The following is a 19538-nucleotide window of genomic DNA, read 5'->3' as shown; positions in this document are numbered from 1 at the left end:
TAACCTTAAACCTCCGTCCAATCTGCTGACCATCAGGGGACGACTCCACTGGTGGTAGTCAGAAGTCAGGTTGTGTTGAAGTCTATGGGAAAATGTCCCTCCTCCTCCTCAGTAAACGTTTTCCTGCTGAGTTTGTGGTCACAGTCTTCAATAAATGATGGTTCCATTTAGAGGCAAACGGGCCAGGAAGGAGGGGAGGGGTTGGGGGGCGGGGCTAATCTTTGACTGACAGACTGTACTGTACTGAAGTCCAAAAAGGTCACAGACTGATGGGTGATGTTGGGGGCTGATGATCCTCCTTCAGATGATGAAGGTGAGGGCAGAATGAGCATCATCATCCTCCTCCAGTGATTCCACAGTGTTTCAGGTGAGGTTCACATGTCAGTTCTGGAGGTGTTTTGTGGAGAAGCCCCACCCCTTCTCAGACCTGCTTGGTTCATTATGGGAAATGTAGGATCCAGTTGGATAGGGTAGAGTGAAGTTCTGCTGCTCAGAATTTACAGAAGAAAAAACATTTTTATCTCTTGACTTCCATCTTTAATCCTTACTTTGTGGCTTTATTCAAACGTTACGTTTGACATCCCGCTGATGTTGAGTCTGTTTTTATGCTTCAGTTAAATGCTGCATCTATGAGCAGCAGTAAACCTGAATCTGGACTCTGTCTCCTTGTTCAGGAGTGTTATCTCTAACCTTCTGTCCTCTGGACTGAACACAGGGACAGAGTCATCTATGAACTTTGACCCTCCTCTCTAACTGGAGAGGGTGGCTCAGGTAGAAGATTATAATTGACCTTTACCTTGGAGTAGGGGTAGTAATCACTTGCCATCCTTTCAGGGTCGTTGGCAGATCCAGGTCGTCCTCAGTGTCACAGTCCAAGTTCCGTACAGACTGTGGGAAGCAGTATATCTCAGACCTGTCTGAGCATAAGTATTATTCTGACAGCAGGTAATGAGTCCACTCCCAAACCACTCCTGCTGCTGGTATGAGGTGTTTACCTGCTGACAGTTCTGACACCAAGTCACACCGCCCACCTCAGGTATTACACCTCGGCTGCATCCGTGAAGGCAGCGATACAAAGAGCTTTAAACAGGAGGAAACAGCCCATGGCTGTGTGTGTGTGGGGTGGTAGTTAGAGATGAGCTGGCTGAACTGTGATGTGGTTCAGGCTGAACCATGTTCCGGTCTCTGTGGCCTCTCAACCTTTTATAACAAATCTAGGATGTGGTTCAGTCACTCACTGTCAACAGCTTAATATGAGAAAAGAACTCAGTGAGAAGTTTTAAAACTTTGTTAGAGCCACTTTCGCTCATTTGTTTTTACCTCATACATTTATAAATCAGGACCTCAGCTAATTATATATGTGACTTAATAAAGACAGTTCACTGTAGGACCGTGGCTGGGTGGGTTATGAGTCACAAACTAATCTGTTGTCTGTCACAGAACAAACCTGTTGGAGCATCACAAAACTGATGTGTCTAAAACAGATGAGTTGTCAGACACAATGAACCACAGAAACACACACTGTTGAAATGACTAACTGAGGTGAGTGTGTTGACTTTGACCTGGTTCCTTCCTGTCAACATCAGGATCATCAGACTGTTGTTTCCAGCTATTCTCTGCAGTGTTGAGGTGTTGGTTTTTTTGTCCTACTTGTATCCAGGTGTGAAGTGATGATTTCACAACTGTGATGTGACTCTTCACCCTAAGCTGAGGTGAAGTTCACCTGAGTCAACTGTTGTAACCTGAAGACAAACATGAAATAGTGAGTCACAGGCTGGAAATAAATGTGTCTGAGGATCTGAGGATCATGTTAGTTTATTGTGATTGTGGATATTCTTTCACAATAAAACCCTCCTCCATTTCCTTCACTAAACACTACTTTACCCAACAGGCCACAGGACACTAGGACACCTGAGCTGCAGGTATGATGTAACATCTCTGTTATACCGCTCCAGGATATTAAGAGATGTTGTCAACACAGCACTTTACTTTGATCAATCAGAGACAAACAGCACTGAGGCCCATTGCATTTGGAATCCAGCTGGTCTATGTGAGGCTCAGGTGGGCCTGGGTGCAGATCTGGACCCCCTTGCTCTCCTGAAAGGATGGGAGGTGGTGGTGTGGGATATGGGTCTGGACAGAATCTGCTCTTTCTTGTGGTCGTAGAGCTGCTGTAAGATTAGACCCTGCTGATGTTCCTTCTGAGCCTGAGCTTTCTCCTCAGACCGGAGCTGCTGCTGATGCTCCATCTGAGCCTTCAGCTCGTCCTGATACACCTGGCAGGTGATTCTGTGGCTGCGGACCAGCAGAGACAGATCAGTCTGAGTGGACAGGGACAATGTCTCAGAGAACAGCAGGAACTGAACAAGACGTACCGTCTCTTCTGCTCCTCATCCTTCACCTTCATCTCCTCAACCACTTGGTTCAGCTCCTCCCTTTCTCTAGTCAGATCGATCTGTTTCTGAAGGTTCAGGTCCACTACACACACACACACACACACACACAAAGATACATGTGAAGTTTTTACATTGCAGTTCTGTCACAGCCTTGTCCTGTCAGTCTTGGTTTCTTACGTTTCTGTTGGATCTGCAGGCGCCGGGCCTCCAGGACTTGGTCCATGAGCCTGTTTCGGGCTTCCCGCTGCAGGCGGTTCTGCTCCTCTCTCACAGTCCAGGTCTCCCTCAGCTTGTCCTCCATCAGCTGCTCTGTCTCCTGCTCCTCCCTTCTCTGTCTCTGCAGCTCCTCAGCCAGGAAACGTCGGTACCTGCACTGCTCCTCACGCAGCTCCATCTGACAGCACACAGCAGGGTTCAAAGGTCACAGTGTTGGAGTATGGTCTGAGCTGTGTCCTGTATTTGTTTGTTGTTCATACTCTCCCTCCTCCACAACAACGACACTTCCTGGACATTATTACAGCCCAAGCTGCTGTTCCTATTAAACTGATCGCTGATGCCCTCCAGTGGCCACACTCAGATGTACTGCTCCAGCACTACTTCAGGTGTGTTTACCTTCCTCTGGGCAGCTTCCTGTCTCTCGTCAGTTTCCTGTTGGAGCAGCTTCTGCAGGATCCTCATGTCCAGTTGCAGCTCGTCCTGCTGCTCTCGGGCCAGACGCCTCATCTTCATCCTCAGTCCCTGAGCCAGCTGCTGCTGTCTGGTCTGCTGAACCTGCAGCTTCTGCTGCTTCTCCCGCTGCTCCTGCAGGAGCTGCATCACCTGCTGCTGCCTCTGGACAAGAACACAGTGAGGAGGAATTGAGTACTTCCTGTCAACATGAGAGCAGTTCTGAGCTCCCACCTGTCTGGGTGCATCAGTAATTCGGACAGATTGAAATCTGACTGGATGAAGGTGTGATGCCATCTCACTGAACGTGACAGACATGTTATTAAAACCTGAGTGGCCTCTGACTTTCGGATACAGACCATGAGATGCGCCTCCTCCTCCCTCAGCTCTTTGTCCTTCTGTCTCTGCTGCTCAGCCGCCTCCATCTGAGTCTTCAGGATGTCCAGCTGCTCCTGGTTGCTCTGCCACTGCCTCTGTGCTTGCTGCCGCTCTGTGTCGTCTTTTGCTCGCCGGTCAGCCTCCCATAGCTCATCAAACAGCTGCTCCTCCTCCTGCTGCTGCTGCCGCCGCTCTTGTCGGCTTCTCACTTGAGCTGCTCTTTCTGCACAGACCTGCTGCTCTCGGCGCCAGTTCTGAATTGTCCTCAGCTCCTCACACTGATCTCTGCAAACCAGGAGGGACGACAGTCACTTCTCTCATTTGACTCCTATTCACTGCATCTGTATTTATCCTGTTTGTTTTTGCAGCAGCTTCATTCAAACTAAATCTGAAACATAAAACTTTCCATTTGACCCCAGACACAGGTTAAGGTCTGACCTTGATGAATAAATCCTGCTGGGAATTCATATTCATTTTATACTAATTTATGTAATGAATAAATGATTCTTCACTTTGCCCGATGTCAGAAAACATTCATGCATCCTCCACGGGTCACGGGGGGTTCTGGAGCCAATCCCAGCTCACTCTGGGTGAGGGGCGGGTCAGCCTGGACAGACCAACAACCACTGAGACTTACGGACAGTTTAGAGTCACTAATGAACCCAACCAGGACCTCCTTGTGGGGAACAGACCTAAACACTACGCCATCAAAACACGGCTGAGATAAAAGATTTCACCAAGATGGAAAGAGGAGAATAAATGGTTGACATGATACTGAATCAGAATCAGGAGCAGATCCTGAGTGGAGGCTGGTGTTTACATGAAAAGTTGTTCCATCTTGTCTGAGACCAGCTGCTGTCTCTCTCTCTCCCTCCTCTCCCTCAGCAGCCTGGCTCTGTCTCTCATCCTGGTCTGCCTCTCCTCCATCGTCTCCTCCTGATCCTCCAGCTCCCGCAGCAGCTGCTGCTCTTCATCCTCCAGCAGCTTCCTGAGCCTGAAGACACAGAAAGAGCAGGGCAGCACGTTACCTTCCGTCCCACAGCCCTCCAGACGCCTCTGCAGACCGACCTTTGTCTCCTCTGGTCCAGGGCGGCCTCCCGCTCTGTCTCCGCAGCTCTCACTCGTCTCTCGATGGCTCCTCTCCGGAAGTGTTGGTCTGAAGCCTTCAGCCACCGGTTCCTGACGTCAGAGGTCCGCTGGCAGCTGGTGAGCTCCGGGATCTGGAAAGACAAAGTCTGTGTTCTGTCGAGTTAACTTTAAAGTGACCCTTCAGTTAGCAGCTCACCTCGGCCGCAGAACGGGGCGTCGGTCCGGTGGACTCCCGGGTCCGGGTCCGGGTCCTGGTCTTCCTCTGGTTCATCATTTAAATTCGGGAAACGTGTTCTTTTTCTTCAACTTCAAAACAAACTTCACAAACAGAACAGGTGGGCGTTACCATGGAAACGCCACAACAAGATGGCGTCACGGGGACGACAACGCCCTCTGATGGCGGGAAGACCGAAGAACCAGGAGAACCAACAGAAGACTTCATTACCCACAATGCTCCGCGGTGACCGAGCCATCATAAAGACAACAGACTAAATATCAAATATGGAACAACAAGGACATACTGTTTAAACACAAATCCCTTCTTATCGAATACTGCTCAGTTATTGAACAGGGTGGGTCGTCTCTAGAAGAGAATATTATTCCTGTGTCAGTTTTTGGAGCGGTCTCTTCTGGTATTTGCATGTTATTCAGATCTCAATTACCCCTGTTATCTTTGACTGACACCACATTTAGTAAGATTTGCTCGTCCTGCAACCACAGTAAGAATAATAAAGTGATTAGGTTTAAAAGGGATGTCATTACAGTTCCATATGTGGTCTCGTATTGGAATAACTGGAAGAAGGTCTGGCTCTTCCCCAACTGATACCTGTTGACTAACAAAGTTAGAGATGTTTCCTTTAAAATAATTCATAGCTTTTACCCATCTATTGATCATATTGTAAAGAAATTCAAAAGAGACATTGATGTGAAATGCACTTTCTGTTCTGCGAATGTTGAAACAGTTCCTCATTTATTTTGGCACTGCCCCATTGTCCAAAGCTTTTGGATCGATATCTGTAATTTTATTGCCAACAATATTGAAAAAGAGTTTAAACAGTTTTGGAGGGATGTGCTGTTTGGTCTCTTTGACTATAATAGAAATAAGACAAAGCCCAATTAAACATTTGTTATCAATCACATCATTCTTTTGGCTAAATTTCACATTCACATTTCACATTCTTTGTTGCTTTTCACAGTGAGATCAAGCAGTACATCTAATCCATACAATTTTCTCTTAATCTAAAGGCAATCAAAAACATGAATGTCTGTAAACATTTTGGCATTTTCCTGTAAGACCCTTATTCCCCCTGGCAAGTTATGTCTTATTGTGCTTCTGTTTTGTGTCGAAGATCTGCAATTTTATAATCTTTGCATAGTGTGACTTTTATGTCCAAGATATGCAAACTTGTAATCTATGCTATTATTAAATAAAGTTAAAAAAAAAAAAAAACCAGACTGATGTAACCTTTGAACTTAGAGTTCATGTTTACTAACTAATTCCTGGTTGAATTTCCACCCCAGTTATTATTGCTCTGTATTTGTTTTCTTTTATTCTTTGTTTATTTATGAGTTCATCTGTAAATGCCCCCCGCCATGATAATAAAGTTTGAATAATAATAAATTGATCAGTGTCACATGTACAATTTATCCCAACTCTGTCGCTTCTATAGAGGACCAGAGGTCAAAGGTCACTCTGGAGTGTGGCCCAGAGGGAAAAGAGAAACAGTTTCAGAAGGTTTGTCCAGAGGAGACGTTATTGTGGCAAGTAAAAATAAATTCACCATATATTTTTGTTAATGTGTACTGTCAATGGAGAAAAATATAGCTTTAGATAACAAGAAAAGTAAGATTAAGAAGAAGAAGCTAATTTTGAACCCACATAAATCATCAAACTTTTTTTTAGAACTGGGGGCCCATTGCCCTCATTTTCAACACAACAGAGTGTACACCCACCTCCACCACAGACATATGACAAACCAGAACTCAGTTTAAATACAGTCAGAATCAAATCCTGAAGAACCTTCTCACCTTAAAATACAAGCTTTATGTCTCTGAAGCCCCATCTGTGCTGTCCCTTTTTGTGTACCAAAAAGAAGGCCACCACTGGTTGCAGGATTTTACTTGTTTATGATGCGTGAAATAAAAGGAAATGTCCAAAACTGTTTCCATAAAGTAAATTTACTGTACTCACAGTTTGCTTTTAACTCAACAAACTGCATCCACATGCTCTACGTTTCTATTTTCACTCAAAATCATACACATCTTTCCTTTTCGTTTACACAATACCACACTGTCAAAAAACAGTTTTCTCCTCGTCCCTGAAGAACACCTGAATAGATTCACCACCCTAATTATGTACCCTTTGACCTCTCTCAAAATAAGAGTGCCACCACTCCTTCCAAGTGGTGGGAGGCTAAAACCAAAAAGAAATTAAAAACATACCCAAACATGGCTCTCACACCACCTCTGCACTTATCTTTAATAATTTATTCCACGTATCTGTGCACTGATCACTCATCACTGGAATCTCATCTAAAATCGTAACTGCTTTGAGCTTTGAGCGCATGTTGTTCAGCTCCTGAATCATGTTGGAATCTGCACCGTCATATTTCAGAGCTAGTTCAAGTAACTCAGCCATGTTCCTGAACTCCTCTATTAAATTGTTTGAATACTTTATGAGGTTTTCTGTTTGTTTTGTTTCTGTTTGCTTCTTGCGACTGAGAGTAAAGACTACAGCAGCAGCAAGGAAACTAACGAACAAAGCAGCTATTACCGACACAAACACATTTCTTCTCCGTCTTGTCTTTTGTTTGGCCTTCACTTCTGCAGAGACTTTCTGAAGTTTCTGGTCAATCTCAGCCATCTGGGGCTGATAGTAGTTAAACATCTTTGCAAACATATTTTCTCCAGGTATCTCATCACAAACACACATGGTGCCATGAGGGCGCCGAGCAGACCAACGGGTTCTCCTCGGAGTCTGCAGACCAAATGTTTCTGGAGCATCACGACTCTGAAAGACAAACAGAGGACAAATATGACCAATAGCAGAACAAGCTGCTCTCTGATCAGCAGATTTCAGACTGATGATGAAGATGATTCTCCTCACAGGCATCTCTGCAGCTTCACTGAGCTCAACTTCACAGTCGATCTGCTTCACTTTCGTCCTCACAGCCGCCATTCTGAAGGTCCTGCTTCAAGAAACATGACCAGAGTCACATTTACGCACTGACTCTGAACAAACGATTCCCCCAGAGTTCCACACACTCAGTCATTGTGACCATAATTCAAATGAAAATCCCTCATGATCAAGACAAACCTTAATTGTGACATTAAGACAAACCTAACCCTAACCCTAACCCTAACCCTTCACAGTGAACAGGTCACCTATAGCGTCCAGAGTCCACCTTAAACCCGCCCCCACTGCCAACAATCTGGAGAGGCCCAAAGACAAAATCCAAAGGAGCAGATTATTTTTCTTATTATCAGCTGTGACCAAAGATGTTGATTTTAGATGTCTTGTGTAATCGTATGCCTCTGTAAAGCACTTTGAATTTACTGGTGTATGAATTTTGCTAAACAAAGACATTTGACTTGCCTTGTGTGTTGTTCATGTCCAACGTGGTGCTCTCTGTCCCAAATAAAGTTCTGTTTGTTCTGTAGAGGTCAAAAAACACGACTGGAATGGCAACATGCACCAAGTGTTTGTCCTTTATGTGGAGAGGCCAACCTACACAACCAGGTATGTTGTGTATATCTGTCTCAGCGGGGAAGTACAGCAGGACTCATCAGGTCAACATAACAGTACACATTTAATAATAACTACATCACAGTACTTTGTTTTTCTTCTGTCTTTTCTGCCTGAGTATGAACATGGAGTCAAAAGGAAAACAACATGGTGAGCTTCCTGCTGCTACATTCAGCAGAAAGTTTAAAGAGACGGGACCCAGGATGAAAAAAATATTAGATGAGCTGCAGAAGATCGCTGGAGGAAAAGAGGTAAATATAATTCAGATGTCAGTGAGGAGAAGTTGGTGTGACTTTATTGTGTTGACAGAATATTTGGAGCTGAATGAGCAGAACTCCTGATCAGATTGTCACGCCGAAAATGCGGTGAAGTGCGCGTTGGAGGACCCAATTGCAGGAGCCAGAAACCAGGTAGGTGACAAAAAAAGAAAAAAAAGAAAAAAAAAAAAAAAAAAAAAAAGGACTTTAACCTGAACTGCATTTATGACAAGAAAACGACAGGGCATGGACAAGCAACAAGGATCCGACAAGGACTAGACTGAAAACAGGACTTAAAAACAGTGCTAGACAAGACACAGGTGATCCACATTAAGGCAGGGAAGGCAATCAACATGGGACACAACCAGGAAGTAAAGTAACGGGGAACACGAAGGAACCAGGACTACAAAATAAAACAGGAAGTTACAAGGACAGAACAGAATTAACTCAAAACCTGACAGATAAAGATCAGCATTTCTTTCACTAAAGTTTTCATTCATGTCTTAAATATTCCATATAGTTTTATATGGGCAACTTTAATCTTTATTGTGTTTATTGTTTTATTTTTCATCATTACATTTTTTAAAACATTTTTTCATTGGGAGTTACTTTGTTTTTTTTGCTGTGATTGATTTCTAAGACTTGGTCTGATTTCTTCAGGTGCAGACAGCGACTACTAAACAGAAGATTTTGCAGACTCTGGTTGATCTGAGAGACGAAGAATTCGCTTAGTTCCAGTGGTTTCTGTGCAACTGTGCATCCTTCAAAAAGAGTCACCTGGAAAAGGCCAACAGGTGGGAAACAGTCGACAGGATGGTGGAAAACAGCGAGCAGCCGGTGAAGTTGATGAAGATGTTGTTAGAGAAGATCCAGAGAAAAGATCTGGTGGAGACGCTGTGAGACACCAACACAGGATGGGGACACTGTAGACAGTCTGAGAAAAACCCCCGTGTTCCTCTGACTCCATGTGTCCATCACCTGTCAGCTGACCGGTGGAACATCAGTGTCATTTAAACCTGAAACCTTCAGACTGACTTTACGGTCATTTGAACCAGGTGAACCAGGAGGTCAAAGGTCATACCAATGTCAGACTAAAGAAATTTCAGGCTCTTCCTGGTAATATCTGTCGTGTTCATGTTAGGCCCAGCTGTGTCACCACACCTGAAACTATGGAAACAAATCAAATCAAATCAAATCAAATTTATTTGTATAACGCCAAATCATAACAAAGTTACATCAAGGCACTTTACATACAGAGCAGGTCTACACCAAACTCTTTATAAAATTATTTAAAGAGACCCAACAGATCCCCTGATGAGCAGGAAAAACTTCCTTTAAGAGGCAGAAACCTCGAGCAGAACCAGGCTCAGGGGGGGCGGCCATCTGCCTCGACCGGTTGGGTTGAGAGAGAGAGAGAGAGAGAAACGCAATCAACTTTCAAACAAGATGAAGACCCACATTCACTGATCCCATGATGGTCCTGGTTCTGATGGTGGACTCCAATAAAGTCAAAGTGTTTCAGGAACAAAGATGTTTATGGATTCAAGTTCAGCAGAAACCTCAGCTGATGATGCAGCAAAGACTGAGTAAACTCATGAAGCAGCAATTTTACAGCGTGAAGTAGATCTGATGAGTGAAACGTTGGATAAAGAATATTTCTGCAGTGAGTTTGTCTGTACAAACTGATCTGACCAACTGACTGAGAAAATCAGAGGAATGCTGAGTTATCCATCACCAACAACATAAGAATCACAACTTAGATTAGATACTGAAAATAAAATAAATCAAATGGTAGAAATTGTTTTGTGGTGTGGGCGTATTTCTGTATCTTTTACTGAAAAACACTTTTGTTGAATTTGTCAGAGCAGAGAGGTTGATTGAGAGGAACAGAGTACATCTTCATGTCACCTCAGCTTAAATTCACGTCAGATTTTGTGATGCACTTTATTTATCTCTGAAATGGAGCTGCCAACATTGCTTTGATTTTACTGCCTTTATCTGTAAGGTATGTGAAACAATAGCGCAGAGCTGCTTTGGTTCCTTCATCCACTCTGGCTGATATCTCCTTCAGTTTCTCGACCTTCTCCTGGTCTCCTCTCTCCTCCATCATCTCTGTCAGGAGCTCCAGGTGGGCTGCAGTGGACACTGAATTAGAATTCAGGGCGCTCTGGTCCAGACAGATTACATGTCTGAAGGCCTGATCCAGCCAATTATTCCTTTCTCTTTCCAGGTTTTCTTTCTCTGTTTGAAGGTTTTCCAGAAGGTTCTCGCACAGCTGCTGACCTTCTTGATACTTCTTCTTCAATTCTTCGTGGGTCTTTGTCACCTTCCTTGTCTTGCTCACATAGATCTTTTGCTCTTTCACATGATCTGATGCAGGACACTTGTTGGTACATGAAGTGCAGCGGCCTTTTTTCATGACTTCACAGTGTTTTGGAGACCAGGCCAGCGTACATCCAGGATAGTGACAGTTCTCCTCACAGGTAGAACAGGTGACAGCGCCTCCATACCAGAAGAGCCACGTCCCTCCATCTATGGGTGTTTTTTCCTTATAGGGCTCGTCCACTTCTATGGTGAAGTTCTTTTCATTTTTAACTTCTTCTTTGCGTTCTTCTAATTGTTTCTGAGTCTGTTGGATTTCTTCCTGCTTTAGTGTAATATGCTTCATCCGCTCTACCAGATTGTTGATGCAGGCTTCCAGCTGAATGCGCTCATTTAGGACATTCACAGTTACCTCCAGTGTTTGAGGAGTGCTTTTTTCCAGGAAAGAGGTGAATTGCTTCATCCCCCTTGTTGTAATTTGCCACGCTTGTCCTAATCCAAACTCTGTGTCCTCCGTTTTCTCTGTGCTCAGACAGTTATTAAACAGAAAGTAAACTGGCTGTCCATTCTCCTTTCTGGCACATCGAATTTTTGAATCCTCCAGAGCTTTCAGAGCATTTTTGGGAGGCATTCCATCTGAGTGTGAGAGGAGGGCAACAACATTTCTCTGCATGTCTTTTCCAAACAGAGACATCACTGAATCAAGGGTGTACCTCATGCGGTCACTGAGACGATTCTCAGGCGCTTTCAGCACCAAACCCACCACGTCTATTTGATGAATCCCTTCTTCTGAACGGAATAAATCAAGTAAAGTGCGAGAGATCATGGCATCACGTTCAATCCCTCTGGTGTCCCCAAAACCAGGAGTGTCGATTATGGTCAGCGAGTAGGAGATGCTTTTACCTTTAAAACCGAAGAGCTCATAAACTGTCACCTTTTCTGTGATACTTTCTGATGAAGCTTCTTGCATTTCCTCTACGATCTCAAACCAACAGTCATCTCCATCCTTTACACCCATGACATAGTTGAGAAGAGAGTTGATCATGGTAGATTTTCCTGATCCAGTTTCTCCAACGAGCAGGATGGTTTTATTCTGTGTTGATGGGTCTTTTTTACCCGTGCTCCATATCCTGAGCTTGGACTCGCAGTCATTTACTGCATCAAGGTTTCTTTTATGGGGCTTCACCTGATACCGGACAGGTGGTCCGTCATCAATGATGGCATTTTGTAAAATAAAATCCTTGATATCCATATTTGTCCTATAAAGGAAATGAGAGTTAACTGAGTAAAAAAAAACAAAAAAACAAATGAAGTAAGGAGAACATTTTTAACAGCGTTCTTCGTCTGTAAATGAAATGTTTCTGTCTGCGTGGAAACAGAGGAGTCCTTTGTGTCCACTCTCCATCACGTCGCTTCAGTTTCTCATCACTGTGAAGCCAGTGGTGCTATTCCAACATCTTTGTCCTTTGAGTTTAACTTTTGCAGCCAGTTTCAAATATATTTGTAGTTTCATGCCGTCCTCATAAACAACATAAAAAAACACATTAATCATCACCAGAATCAAAAAGGTGATGATCAAATGTTTGGTGTTTTGAAAGTTGAACTGTCTTTACTATCAGAGAAATGTTCATTTGTCTTATTTGTTTATTTGATATAGCTGAAAGGTCATCATTATCTGAAGCCTCCAGTTTCAGTCTGTCTGTCAGCTGACTTGTTTTTTGAAACAAGCAGAAACACATTTGGAGGAGAAGATGGAGCAGCAAACTGGGCCTTAGGCCTTAGCTGAGCTCCGTCTCCTTCAGTATCAATTCATTTTTCATTTTTCTGTGTGATGAACAAACAACAAAGCAGAAGCATCTTTAGACGGAGGAGAGGAAAGACCAGGTGATTAAATCTGTCTACATTTATCATTTATCATTTAGTGATGTTCATAGAGTTCTCTTTCAAACCTGCTTAATTCTGCAGCCTGTCAGATTCAGCAACTTCCAACAAAAAGCAGTTCTCCTGAAAAAGATGAACACAAAAAACAAAGTGTTGCAGGTCCCTGAAGGAGCAGCTCTGGGTCTGTCTGTAGTTTGAGTCAGACACTTCTGTCGGCTCGACTCAGAACAGAATGGCACAACAACAGCCGCACCTTTCCTGTTTGTAGAGAACAATTTCTCTGAAATCACGTGACACACAAAATATGTGCCTGCCTTCTGTGTGCTGAAGGAAAACGGTTCACTTCTTTATGTTTACACCAACACCACCGAGAAACAGCACCAAGTGTTCTTCACAACTCTACAGTATTTGTGTTAGAATAAATTTACATAAAATTATTATCACAATATTGCTAAACTTTTACTAACCCTGCAAGAATGCAGAAACTTGTGTTTTTCTCACAGGAGCTGAGATCATACCTCCGGAAGATAAGCAACGACCTTCGAAGAAGAACATGAAGACAGGGAGGAGACGGAAACCAGATTACTTCGGTTATGAACTAGCTCCTCAAAGTGTTTGGTGTGTCATGTTTCAGAGGTGTACCTTGAATATGATTATACAGTAAGCATCTATCCACTACGATGCAGCTGTGTGTTCCCACCTTTAGAGCTGCAACGTCATGTAACTAGGGACCACCCAAAGGAAATAAAGAGGGGAGAACAGAGGAGATACGTCAGAGCAGGTAGAGAATGTAACTGAACATCTCTGTCTGTTCTCCTTACAAGTAAAATGAGCACTGTTGTCCCTTGTCTTTCTTCCCTGTGTGCTTAATAATGTTCTAGGTGGTTTAAACCTGACAATTTGTACAGTTTAGCACAGAAGTAATCATGAAACAATGTGCTAAGTTATATTTATGAAGTCTTACAGTTCCAGCCAGCCCTTTATGATGGGTTTATGGGAATAATAATGTGACACAGCGATCAAAGGTCTAAAGAGCAGCTGAAGGACATTCAGTTCTGTGATGGAGGAGAATAGTCTGAGCTGTTTGTTCATCAAAGTTCAATACTGAAAGAAAACTCAAAATACGACAGATAAAGTCCATTTCCAACCAAAGTTGAGCTGAACAGCTGCTGAGCTTCAGAGTCCCGGTCCGGTCCTGGTCCCTGGTTTGGATCTGAATGAAGCTGTGCTGCAGGACGTTCCTCTCTGCCTGTCTGATGAAAGAATAAATGGGCCCAAAAACAAAAAATCTTTGTCCTGGTCCGTGAACCCCTCAATGAACTGGAGCCATTTGAACCAGGTCAGAAGTTTTTCACTCAACAAAGTGGAATTCAGACTGTTCCTGTTTATGAAACTACACAGTGCTGAAAACATCACATTTATTGATCATGTTTTAAAAACCAGTTTAAACACAGTAGAATATATATAACTTTATTTAACAGAAGTTGCATTTATTTATTTTGTAGTTTAAAAATAAGGAAGTGATGATTCCCATCAGTCAGGGACTGTTGGTGCCATCTACTGGTCACTATGGAAACCATGATGGTCCTGGATCTGAAGGCGGACTCTGAACCAGAATCAAGCAGAAACACCAACAGGGGGCGCTGCCACTGTTTAAACGGACCAGCAGTTAGCTCCGAGTTAGCATCTACACAGTCCACTGGGCACTTTAAAACATCCCACCGATTGGTCCGGACCTCAGTGTTGGGTCGTTCCACTTCTGTTTCGGCCCAGTTTTCTCAGTAATCTTCTCATCTGCTCCAGTTTCTGGACTGTCTCCTCGTGCTGGTGGCCTTGAGTTGATATTGGATCCATTGTCGGCGGGATCTGGTCCAGCTTGACTTGTTGGTTTGACTCTTCAACGTACATTTTTCTGTCTGGCTCAAGATTTTCTGCGTCTTTTTGAAGAGTTGCTCTCTTTTCTGTTTCTTCCATGTCTGTCAGGAGTTTCTGTTCTGGTCTTGTATTGTTGTCGAAGATCAGCTCTCCTTCATCAGAGGAACATCCCATCTCTTCATCTACTTCTGCAGTCTCATTCTTCATCTCATTTTCATGTTTCTGCAGAGCTTCCTGAGTCAGTTTGATCAGATTAAATCCTTCTTGCTGGTTGTTGATGAAGGTTTTCATTCTGACCTGCTCGTTCAAAACTTCCACACTTGTCTTCAGTTTTTGAGTTTCATTTTTTTCCAGGTAAACTGTAAATTGCTTGATTCCCTCCTCTGTTATTGAATCAGCGTGTTCCAGGTCTTGACTGTCTTCTGTCCGGTCTTCGCTCTGGCAGTTATTAAACAGGAAGTAAACTGGCTGATTCTTCTCGTCTCTGGCACAGTTAATGTTTGCATTTTCAAGAGCTTCAAGAACAATAGACGGTTCTCTTCCATTTGAGAATGTGATGAGAGAGACGATGTTCTTCTCCATGTCTTTTCCAAACAGTGACATCACTGAACTGAAGATAAAGTCTGCCAGTTTGTCACTCAGTCGATGATCCGTCGCCTTCATCACCAGACAAACCACATCAACTTCATGAACTCCGTCCTCCAAACAGAAGAAGTCCAACAATGTGCGACTGACGTCGTCATGTTCAATCCCTCTGCTGTCGATGATGGTCAGAGAAAAAGGCAGGACGTTTTCTTTAAAGTCAAAGATCTCGTACACGATCACATCTGACGTCTGACTTTCTGCCTGGCTCCTCGTCTTTCGCTCTACGATCTCAAACCAGATGTCGTCTTCAAACTTCACTCCCATGGCGAAGTTGAGCAAAGTGTTGACCAGAGAAGATTTCCCTGCTCCTGTTTCACCAACAAGGAGGATGGTTTTGTTCTCCTTGCTCAGGTTCTTCTCACCAACAGTCATTTTGGCCACAGTCCCGATGTGTCCTCTCTGTGGGCTCAGCTGGTAAAGAGCAGGAGATCCTGGACTGATCAGAGTCCTCCTGAAGCTCATGTCCTCGTATGTTGATGTGACTGAAGATGAAATGTTACTGATCCTGTGAGAGAAACAGAAGCTTAGTGAACATCTCCATGTTCTCTTCGGTGTCCTTTACTCATTGCTGATTGAATCTAAACTTTTCTTTTGCACTGAGTAGTTCTAAACAAAAAACACATAGATAAGAACAAAATACACAAGTCAAACACGACAACGACATTTAGATGTTCGGTGTGAGAAGAAGGATGAGCCTTCATCAGAACATCCTTCATCTGCTGCTGAACGTCTCTAGCTTCTGCAGTTTGTCATTAAGGACATGATGAGTCGGATGGACGAGGGGACAGAGTCCAGACTCTGGACCTGAAGGGAGACCTGGACCGGTTCTATAGAATTTGGGGTCTTTACATTTGGACTTCAGATACGATATAAAGACTGAAGGAATGTTTGGATCATGTGGTCTGAACTGTGTGGAGTTGATCACCTGACCGACGACGTCGTCAGCAGACACAGCGACTGTCCCTTCAGGCCCAGCCTGTTGTTCCTCAGGTCCAGCTCTCTCAGGCTGGAGGACAGGGAGGTGAGGACGGAGGACAGAACTTCACAGCTTGTCTCTGAGAGGTTACAGCCAATCAGCCTTCAACAGGGAGACAAAACAACACATTAAACACACAACACACAAGACATCTGTCCATGTAGAAACTGATGGATCCTGACCTCAGAGTCTCCAGTCCACAGTGTGGACTCTTCAGTCCAGCAGACAGCAGATTCAGTCCTGAATCCTGCAGGTTGTTGTCACTCAGGTCCAGGTGTCTCAGGCTGGAGGACGAGGAGCTGAGGATGGAGCACAGAGCTTCACAGCTTCTCTCTGAGAGGTTACAGTTGCTCAGTCTGAAGGAGAGGTGAAGAGGACACTGAGACACATTACCTTTTTGTTTTTGTCCATCAGATGTCTCTGTCACTTACTGAGCTGTGGTGGAAGCTTCAACAACAGGCAGCAACTTCAGAAGAGTCTCCTCTGAAGACGAGTATTTATTCAGGTCAAACACTTCCAGATGGTCTGCTGAGGACAGCAGGAGGAAGAGCAGAGCCGACCACTGAGCGGGAGTCAGTTCCTCTGTGGACAGACGTCCTGATATCAGGGACAGCTGGATCTCCTCTGCTGGAGAACTGTCCTTCAGCTCCATCAGACAGTGGAACAGACTGATGCTTCTCTCTGGAGATGGATTTTCTCTGATCTTCTTCTTCACATACTCTATCACATGACCACTTCCTGTCTGTGTCATCAGGCCTCGGAGGGGAGTCTGATTGGTCTGCAGTGAAAGACCCAGGAGGAAGCGGAGGAACAGGTCCAGGTGTCCGTTTGGACTCTGCACCGCCTTGTCAACAGAGACCCTGAGCTTCTCACTGAGAGATTCTGGAGCTTCACTGGCTGACAGAACAACGAACTGAGCTGCCAGAAACTCCAACACGCTGTGATGGACAAACCTGAACACTTTGTCTGTGCCCTTCTTCATCTCATGCTCCTCTTTAAAAATATGTGAGAACTCTGAATGTGCAAAGCTTTCGTTGCACTTGCTGGTTTCTTCATCCAGGTCTTTTTCACAGAAGACCAGACTCTCTTCTGTCAGCTGCTGAAAAGCCAGTTCAGCAAGGCTGCTGATGTGCCGAAAGCTTTTCTCCGCTCCACACTTCAGGTTGATGTTTCTGATCTGGACCTTAAAGAACTCTGTGTAGATCTCGGTCAAGGTCTTGGGCAGCTCTTCTCCCGTTCTGGTCTTCATCAGCTGCTCCAGGACTGTGGCAGTGATCCAGCAGAAGACTGGAGTGTCACACATGAACCGGAGACTTGGTGAGGTCCTTATGTGGGAGATTATCCTTCTGGCCTGCTCCTCATCTCTGAACCGCCTCCTGAAGTACTCCTCCTTCTGAAGGTCGGTGAACCCCCTGACCTCTGTCACCATGTCAACACACTCGGGAGGGATCTGATTGGCTGCTGCGGGTTGTGTGGTTATCCAGAGACGAGCGGAGGGAAGCAGATTCCCCCTGATCAGGTTGGTCAGCAGTAAGTCCACTGAGGTGGACTTGGTCACGTCAATAGGCAGCTTCTCATTGGCAGTGAAGTCCAGGTGGAGCTGGTTCTGGTCCAGTCCATCCAGCACAAACAGAACTTTGTATTCGCTCCTGTCAAAGCTGGAGTCTCCTGATTCCTGTAACACCGTGAAGACGTGGTCCAGAACTTCCTTCTTTATGTGAACCGCTTCAGGAACACACGTACGAACAAGTTGTGACAAACTGCAGTCGACGTGGCTCTGAGAGTTCAGTCTGCTGGAGCTGAAGGGGAACACCAGATGTTCCTGGTCACTGGTTCTGTTTTCAACCCAGTCCAACACATATTTGTTCACCAGAAAAGATTTTCCACTTCCTGCTCTTCCGCGAGTCAGGACTGTTCTGATGTTCTTTATTATTCCAGAGGTTTGTGTGAAGACGTTCCTGATTTCAGTCCCTGCAGAGTCTTCACAGGACACGTCCAGGTCCGTGAAGATATCATCCAGGTTCTTCTTCTTGGTTGTCCATCCCTCCTGAATCCACAGAAACCTGTTCTGGAGGTTTGACCGGAGCTTTGTTTGGTGCAGGGCAATAGTCCGATGTGTCCCATCTGAGTCCAGCTCTGGAACGCAGAACAGATGAATCTGAAGTTTAGTTTGATCTGCTCGCTGGGTTAGAGGGAAGACACTAAAACACAAACACTGCTGAATGTTTCATCGTGAAAACTTCCCTATAGTGTTATTGACCTTATGACTCACTGAGATCATTAAACCTTGTTGTTCAACAACTTTCTCGTGAGTCATGAAAAGATACTGAAGAGATACTGAACCGTAGAAACCTGACACAGGGACAGAGGAACATCATGGGAATAAATGTTTTGGAACATATAAGAATCAGGTCTGATCGGAGTCCAGTGACGAGGAGATTTAAATAAAGTGAGTGACCCTGAAGGAGCTCCAGCTTCGGAGAGATTATTGGATGTTAAACAGTTCGCAGCTCACCTCGTGCTGATAGTTTCTCCACCAAATCAAACCGGTGGATCTTCTTTAATTTCTTCTGCACCACCTCCACAGACTGGTGGCTGTAGGCCTGGAATATCCTGTTCACCGTCTCCTCCCTGCTGGCTTTGTCCAGGTAACACTGTGGGATTGAGTGTTCAACCAGGATGTCCGGCACATTCAGATAAAACTTGAAACTGTCAAATTCTTTGTCAGTCAACTCGAGCAGAACATTTAAAATGCTTTCTTGAACAGCCATGAGTCAGACCTGCTGAAATCCAGAAGAAACCTGGATTCTGACTCAGGACAGAATCCCTTATACTCTGTTCAGACAGTCAGACCAGGAGGTCCCATGTCTTTGGGGGGTGGGGGGGATTGTGGACAGGACTTTGTCCTCTGTTCACACCCTGAGGCAGCGGGAAAAACAGGATTGCTCAATCGTTCACGTCTTCCCAGGTCTGACTTCAGTGTGTTCAGGGCCGTCACCAAAGAACAAACGTCCAATAAGATCAGCTGAAAACACACAAAGCGCCTCTTTAATAGCTCAGTCAGAAACAATGAAGCATGGCTTGAACTCATACACAGGTGTCGGGGGGTTTAGTCCAAGAAGAAGGTCAGTGTGTGAAGATCAGACAGGATGAGAACTGTGAAAACACCTCTGAGGGAAATTTGATGAGAGTTCAAACAGAGAAGGATCTTACCTCCTTAATCCGCATCAGCTCACACCTGGACTCTCCAAAACCTGCTGCCCAGAATGAATTTCATCAGTCCAGAGTCTCGTCCTCCAAACACTCTG

The 19538-nt window shown here is 44.6% G+C and overlaps 4 protein-coding genes across 4 annotated transcripts; all 4 read right to left on the bottom strand.

Moving 5' to 3' along the window:
• Window positions 1–1808: 1808 nt before the first annotated feature.
• Window positions 1809–10275, bottom strand: cfap53 (cilia and flagella associated protein 53). Its single transcript, XM_029515700.1, is given in 9 exon segments — window positions 1809–2295; window positions 2376–2478; window positions 2574–2790; window positions 3009–3227; window positions 3422–3725; window positions 4261–4434; window positions 4509–4656; window positions 4659–4785; window positions 10267–10275. Coding segments are annotated over 9 exon segments (1539 nt in total). The 3' UTR covers window positions 1809–2057.
• LOC115051917 (uncharacterized) lies at window positions 6446–8688 on the bottom strand. Its single transcript, XM_029515711.1, has 2 exons — window positions 7636–8688; window positions 6446–7539 (listed from the first exon to the last, which is right to left on the bottom strand). The coding sequence occupies exons 1-2, from the start codon at window positions 7705–7707 to the stop codon at window positions 6985–6987; spliced, it is 627 nt and encodes a 208-aa protein (XP_029371571.1). The 5' UTR covers window positions 7708–8688; the 3' UTR covers window positions 6446–6984.
• Window positions 9836–12989, bottom strand: LOC115051906 (uncharacterized). Its single transcript, XM_029515690.1, has 2 exons — window positions 12803–12989; window positions 9836–12112 (listed from the first exon to the last, which is right to left on the bottom strand). Exon 2 carries the CDS (start codon window positions 12103–12105, stop codon window positions 10480–10482), a length of 1626 nt encoding a protein of 541 aa, XP_029371550.1. The 5' UTR covers window positions 12106–12112; window positions 12803–12989; the 3' UTR covers window positions 9836–10479.
• A 1482-nt stretch (window positions 12990–14471) lies between these two features.
• Window positions 14472–18246, bottom strand: LOC115052400 (NACHT, LRR and PYD domains-containing protein 3-like). The gene is made up of 6 exons (XM_029516477.1): window positions 18217–18246; window positions 17954–18154; window positions 16662–17905; window positions 16413–16586; window positions 16180–16332; window positions 14472–15759 (listed from the first exon to the last, which is right to left on the bottom strand). The coding sequence occupies exons 1-6, from the start codon at window positions 18244–18246 to the stop codon at window positions 14472–14474; spliced, it is 3090 nt and encodes a 1029-aa protein (XP_029372337.1).
• Window positions 18247–19538: the final 1292 nt, after the last annotated feature.

This window comes from Echeneis naucrates, chromosome 12, assembly GCF_900963305.1.
Source record: "Echeneis naucrates chromosome 12, fEcheNa1.1, whole genome shotgun sequence".
Lineage (NCBI taxonomy): Eukaryota > Metazoa > Chordata > Actinopteri > Carangiformes > Echeneidae > Echeneis > Echeneis naucrates.
The sequence above is the reverse complement of the archived record's forward strand: the minus strand, read 5'-3'. Positions and strand labels throughout refer to the sequence as shown.